At 40.5% G+C, this 6,125-nt stretch overlaps 1 protein-coding gene across 2 annotated transcripts; it reads right to left on the bottom strand.

The window, feature by feature from the left end:
* Nucleotides 1–272: 272 nt before the first annotated feature.
* On the bottom strand, nucleotides 273–5,095 carry LOC113213745 (CUE domain-containing protein 2). 2 transcript variants are annotated; one of them, XM_026432900.2, is made up of 8 exons: nucleotides 4,873–5,095; nucleotides 4,675–4,774; nucleotides 4,389–4,588; nucleotides 4,090–4,304; nucleotides 3,848–4,009; nucleotides 3,619–3,741; nucleotides 3,295–3,517; nucleotides 273–3,204 (listed from the first exon to the last, which is right to left on the bottom strand). In XM_026432900.2, exons 2-7 carry the CDS (start codon nucleotides 4,764–4,766, stop codon nucleotides 3,371–3,373), a joined length of 939 nt encoding a protein of 312 aa, XP_026288685.1. In that variant the 5' UTR covers nucleotides 4,767–4,774; nucleotides 4,873–5,095; the 3' UTR covers nucleotides 273–3,204; nucleotides 3,295–3,370. The 2 variants fall into 2 exon arrangements, with proteins under 2 accessions (XP_026288685.1, XP_052121240.1); XM_052265280.1 differs by having other exon boundaries at nucleotides 273–3,201.
* Nucleotides 5,096–6,125: the final 1,030 nt, after the last annotated feature.

Below are 6,125 nucleotides of genomic sequence, written 5' to 3'. Positions count from 1 at the left end.
TTTACCCTTTTCCAGGCCCGGAACTGCAGTTAGGCACTTCGTTTGCCCTCCTGATGGTATCTGTACCTGATTTAGCTCTTATTTCAACAACTGCCACTAGAAATAACATAATGTAATTAACTACTTTACTCATTTTATTTACTAAAATAGATAAATTAGGTTCGGACAGACGAGCTTCGGACAATCGGGGCGCCCCCTGTGGTATGTGGGACATTTTCGGTGAAAAAACCTTCCGGACGTTTCCTAGAGTTGTGGGTAAGAAATAAAACAAATTATGCACAAGAAGAACTTTATGTATATATTTGGGGAAAAATTGAGATTCATACTCCTCAGATTGAGAAGTCTTGAGTTCAAAGGAAATACCTGGAAACAGGGTGAACTACGGTATTTCTATTGACAGTCCAAATTAGAGATTATGTGTTGTAACCATTTCTACATGGGCAGGAACTTAAATTCCCACCACTGTAAAACAAGGGAATGAAATAAGCGTTTTTAAAACTGTTCAATGCCTTTGCACACCTAAGCACAAGTTGTAATTTCAAATATAAATAAGCAAAAACAAGAAAAAATTGTACAAGTCTCAAAACAACACAAAAATTTCCCAACACCAAACAAATGCTACTTCTTAACAATTAAGAGATTTATAACTGATTTTTAAATAAAACAAAACAGGTAATTTAAAATTGCATGATTAGTGGGATTTAAATTAAAGATACTGAAAGTTTGACCAACCGGAAAAAAGATAATGCTAGATCATGGCAAGGCAGGTGTAGGTATGGCTTATCATATAGTAAACAAGTACTATTATGTTGTAAAAGCTGAGCAGAAACTTACATTTTTGATAGAGCTGGTTTCCTTGGGAATGCTATGTTCAATTTTACAAAGGATAAATGCTTAAATTATCTTCTTGGGTTAAATTTGTTAATATAGTATTAGGAACAGTTCTAATAATCATACATATCTACAAATGAAATATTTAAAACACAGCCCAACTACTGTATAACAGAATTGATCTGATAAAACAAGTTACAAGGGGAGAGAAGAAATAAATTTGTCACACATTGACGAAGAGTTACAAATACAACCATTTTTAACGGGGGAGGGGATCATTTCTATCTTGCATACAACAACAGGAGCACCTTCCCACTGTTACAGACCATTTATACCATGGAGCCGCATGGAGCAGGCATAACATTTCTTTCCATTTCTCTGTGGAATTGATTGGAATTTGATCAAGTAATAAGGTACTCCAAGTATGGCTCAATATTAAAATTTACAATGAGATCAACTTGTATGTAGATGCTACATGGTCTGAAAGCAAAGCCAAACTTTTAGAGGAACGATTAAGTACCAAGACGCTTCCTGATAGATGAACAGCAATCCAACATACACAAAGCAGATAATTTATCTCAATATTATACTACGTACACTACATACAAGATGGTTAAGATTCACGAGAGAATGTAATTTATAATAATACATTCCTACAAATACAAACAAAGCTATTAACAAAGACACAGTACTAAGATACACACTGAGAAACTCTGGAAACAACTATTGACCAAGGTTTCGGAAATTCAAATTACATTACACCAAAAAAAGAAAATTTAGTTGAAGGGAAAAAGAAACACATTCATAATACTGCTGTCTCATTAACTTAGCTCAAAGGCTTTAAAAACAAATAACTTTTGTAAAGTACATTAATAAATAAACTTTAAAGAAGGTAACTGAAACTGGCAGGGTTTTCAGTAGAACACAACAATATTCTCACAAAGCAAATAAATCTCTTTGGTATAGTTTGGCTTATTAGCAAAAACAAATTTGCTATAATTAAAATATGTGATGATGACAAATGACAAAGTAATAAAAACCGCTCTGTAAACCATTGCATGGATTGCGTAAAACTAAATACAAAATAAAAGCACCCAACAGTGTGGATGCAGTACATACACAGCCAAAGCTGTCTAAAGAAGTAAGAAAAATACAAATAAGTTTAAGAGCTGGAAGTGAAAGAGAGCAAACTGGTGAACAACAACTACAAAAGGAGCACAGTTGAAGTGAAGAACTTTAATGTCTTCAATGGAAAGCACCAGAATATTTCTAAAAGATCATGTGCGTTTCCAACATGTTAACCTTTGCGATTGACGGTAAATGCATAAAATAATTAATTAATAATAAGAAAAGTGTTAACAAACAAAGTGAACACTGAAAACCTCCCTCCTGAATTAAAACAAAGCCACATACATATAAAGTGACTGGGTCAAGAGCTTCTTCTACAATGATGTAAATCTCATTAGTCAAATCATCAGACTTATAATTCCTATGTCAAACAGAGGGCAAGGTGAAATACAAGTGTTTTGAGCACAAACTCTCCTTTCATTCTTCTGCCACACCACATACCTTTTACGTACATGCATTGTGATTTTTGATAACTGAGAACCAATTTACTCTTAAGGCTAGAAATGATCCAAAATATGGAAAAAAATCTATTGCTATTGGAATGTATAATCTATGAAAAGAAAGACAGAAAGAGACATCAATAAACAAATTCAGTGAGGCTACAAAAAAATTACTAAGGTTGATGACTTTTTTTATGAAATTTTTAGTTACTTTTTCAACACACATCTATGTACAGAATGGATTTGTCATGAATAAGAATACTGAGTACAAGGCTTGAACAAGATATCAACGGAATAGGGAGTGCAAAGGTAAATAAATCATTGACAAACCATGCAAGAGATGAATATTTCAGTTTAAAAAAACAAAAACATAAAGAAGCTGGTATTACACCTCATCTTTGAACATAACATGATTCTAAAAGTACAAAAAGGAAAAGTGGGAGAAAAAAAACCTAATTGGGGAAGAACAGAGAAGAGACTGATGGATCCTAAACTTGGAATTAACATTCTCTTATGTCACTTGAATCTACCTGGCTTTATCTCACCATGTTACAATTGGTTAACACTTCTAGCATATCTTGAATACCTTGCAGAAGATATGAATATAGATTTCACTGGCACAGATGAAGCACAAATAATGTGACAGAATGTGGAGATGACAAAGATATATCTCAATAACATCACAGAGGAGTTGGTATGACACTGAACTGCCCTACTGAGCAACATCACCCAAATTCGCAGCTGCTGACTCCGTCTGAGACTGCACTGCGCTTACACTATTACTATCTCTCTGGGCTGCGCTCTGCTACAAATGGAACCATGTCACAAGAATTAGTCAAGTTTTTAAGGAAGCAATACAAATATACGCCATAAATGAAATCGATCAAAAACTTACTGATGACTAGTAGGGGCCTATTTGCTGCAAAGCGTGCAAAGCGGTCCGTGCCCCAGACGGCCGCTTGCTACAAAGATCAGTGGTTATTACTCTTCCTTGGTGGCTTAACAGAAGCCACAGGTTTCTTTGGCTCTTCCATATCCTCCTTCTTGACCTCTGTAAAGCGCTCTCCCTTCAAGCTTACAATTTTATTGTCTCGATAGCGCACAAGTTTCTTTGGTTCCTGCAGATAAAAACATTCACTTTTCATATTTGTTGGCAAAGATATAAAATTAGATGTGTTTTTTTGTTGTTTTTTATACAGTAGAGCAGAGCTCAACGTACAGATTTTGGTTGGATTGGATGGTGCTCACGATGGTCATCTTCACGGTCAACATAACTATATTTGGCAATGATACGAGATTTCAATTCATCATCATTTACTGGCTTATCGCGCATAACTCCCTTCTGCAAATACAAAGTAAAATTAAAAATACAAAAACTAAATTATTTTGAAACTTGGAATCCACAAGTTGAATGGATCAATAGTGATAAAAACACAGAAATTACAAACCTGCAACACAGCTGTTGAAGGCAAAATGCTCAGGCCTGTTTCCATGCGATCAATGACAAGTTGAGCTGCTCGTCCTGCATCTCCTTCTCCTACTGATACACAGTGCTGTATTTCTGGGAGACTTGCTGTAGGGAACATCTCTTGCAGAACATACACAGCTTCCTGAAAATAAACAAAAGCCACTTTCAGTTTACCAAAGACACATAAAATGCTCATTAGATAAGTGTGTTATAGGGACCTACATCATAAGCACTTAGAGAATCACCACTGCTTGAGCCATCAGATGCCCCGTCGCTTGTTTCTGACAATAAGTAAACTCGTTTGGCTGGCGGGTCCTCATTACCAGGAAGGCTCGACTCTGATGTATGAGGGGTACGAGTTGTTTGTTTGGATGATTCAAGTACAATGGGAGCCAACAAAGCTGACAAAAACTCTGCCTTCCGCTCATCACTGTTGACTGCAAATGGATGTAAATCATTTGATGAGTTTTGGGATAGAAACAATGAATGAAGGTAGGTGAAGTAGAATATAAAATATGTACCATGATTGCGAAGATCACGGAGTCTTGCTTCCAATTCAAACATCCATGTAGCTACCTCAACTTGAGGAATTGTTGAGAAATTTTCAACAAATCCTGACATCATTTCACAAAAGCCATCAATGTCAAAGTCAGAGTGCTCTTGGCTTTCCCCAAGTTCTTCTAGGATGCTTACAAAGTAATTTAATACTATGTCATCAACACTGTAGAAAGGATTAAACCCTTATTAGAAAAGCATACAAACAAAACCATAATAAAAGATTTTCTTTGAGGATGGTAGTTTCCATACATTAGCTGTGCTTCGGGCAATTTGGTTTGAATGAAAGAAAGAAGTGACTCCTTGATGAGGTCCGTCTGATCAGCAATGGTTTGTAGACTCATTCTGAAAACTGAAAAACAATTTATTCAGTTCAACATTGGCCCAGGACTTTTGATACATGTCACTTTTGTTTACAACATGGAGGTTAGACCAGAACACAATCATTACCTTCCCACAATACGAGACTCGTGTTCTGGCGATTCAAAGTGGGTCTTCCGACGACGACAAACACTTAACTGCGTAGAGGGCCGAAAAATCCCGCAATTTTACAGAATACAGGGCTGTTTTGGGCTTCCTGTCAAAGTGTATAAACAAAACTCGGAATGAAAACTATCAGGCAGAAAGCGCGGGTGGCGCAGACTGGAGGAAGTGGGCTGAAGCAGAGCAGAGTACTCCCTCCCCTCCCCTCTCCCCTCCCCTCTCCCCTCCCCTCGCCCGGCCCGGGCTGCCGCGGCAGCAGCCGCCTCCTGGGCCAGCCACCCCCCGGGGCCGGGCCCCACCCCGGCAGGGTAGAAAATCAATATCCTTACGGGCAAGAAGTGGGCGAGCCAGGCCAGCGCGGCCATAGCAGGGTGAACCCCGGGCCGGGCGGGCCGGGAGCAAGGTGGATGCTATTTATAGACTAGGGCCCGGAGGAGGGGCGCGTGTGATCGTGATCCCACGGCGCAATAAGGGAATGCCCGCCGCGGAATTGAGGGAAGCCCTACAGAGAGAGAGGTCGTAGAGATCTGCGAACGGAAAGGGGGCTCTGTGCACACGCTTGTGCGTCAACAGCAGGGCAATAATAATGTGCGAGCTCGACCTTTTTCCATCGAATACTTCAGAATATAATTTATTAAACACGCCACACCCGAAATGCCGTTACTGTCGTCCAGGGCGGCTCCGAAAAGCAAATCGTGCAAATTCTCCAGCAGGAGAGCGCACCCCAACTCCCCTCCCTCTCGCACAGTAGTAGCCGAGCAGACGGGACGCGGGCGTGCGAAAACGCAAAACAACACAAACAGCTGGCTTCGGTTGAGGACGCAGCCCCCGGCCCCGGCCCGGGCAGCGCATCAGTCGCAATCAGCCGACAGCGCCGTTACCTTACTCGTCCGTGAGGTCCGTCCACGACCCCCGACAGTCCTCCTCTTCGTCGTCGTCGTCGTCGTTGTGCCCCCCCGTGCACTTCACGTTCCACCTGGGCCGAGCGCGCGGGCGCAAGGTGTGCGAGGAATATTCCATGAAAAGTCGGTGAAGTCTGCTGCTGCTACCGGAGGATGGGCCTGGCGCGGACGACGACGACGACACCATGTGGCAACCACAGGCAGAGCAAACCGGGGCGGGTGAGGGTTCACTGCAAAAATGAAACATAAACAATGCAGAATGTTTCATGACTTTGTGTTAATTTATCGTGCGCTCGAGGAGTGTGGGTGGGGGAGGGG

The sequence above is a fragment of the Frankliniella occidentalis genome, unplaced genomic scaffold (genome assembly GCF_000697945.3).
Source record: "Frankliniella occidentalis isolate FOCC.00 unplaced genomic scaffold, Focc_3.1 Scaffold25, whole genome shotgun sequence".
NCBI classification, from domain to species: domain Eukaryota; kingdom Metazoa; phylum Arthropoda; class Insecta; order Thysanoptera; family Thripidae; genus Frankliniella; species Frankliniella occidentalis.
Note: the sequence above shows the minus strand (reverse complement) of the source record. Positions and strands in the feature narration are given on the sequence as shown.

Coding starts and splice junctions, on each gene's coding strand:
- LOC113213745 (XM_026432900.2), bottom strand. CDS start 4,766: ATGAGTCTACAAACCATTGCTGATCAGACGGACCTCATCAAGGAGTCA. Junction 4,305..4,388: donor CCGTGATCTTCGCAATCATG/GTACATATTTTA, acceptor ATCCATTTGCAG/TCAACAGTGATGAGCGGAAG. Junction 3,518..3,618: donor ATCCAATCCAACCAAAATCT/GTACGTTGAGCT, acceptor TTTTATCTGCAG/GAACCAAAGAAACTTGTGCG.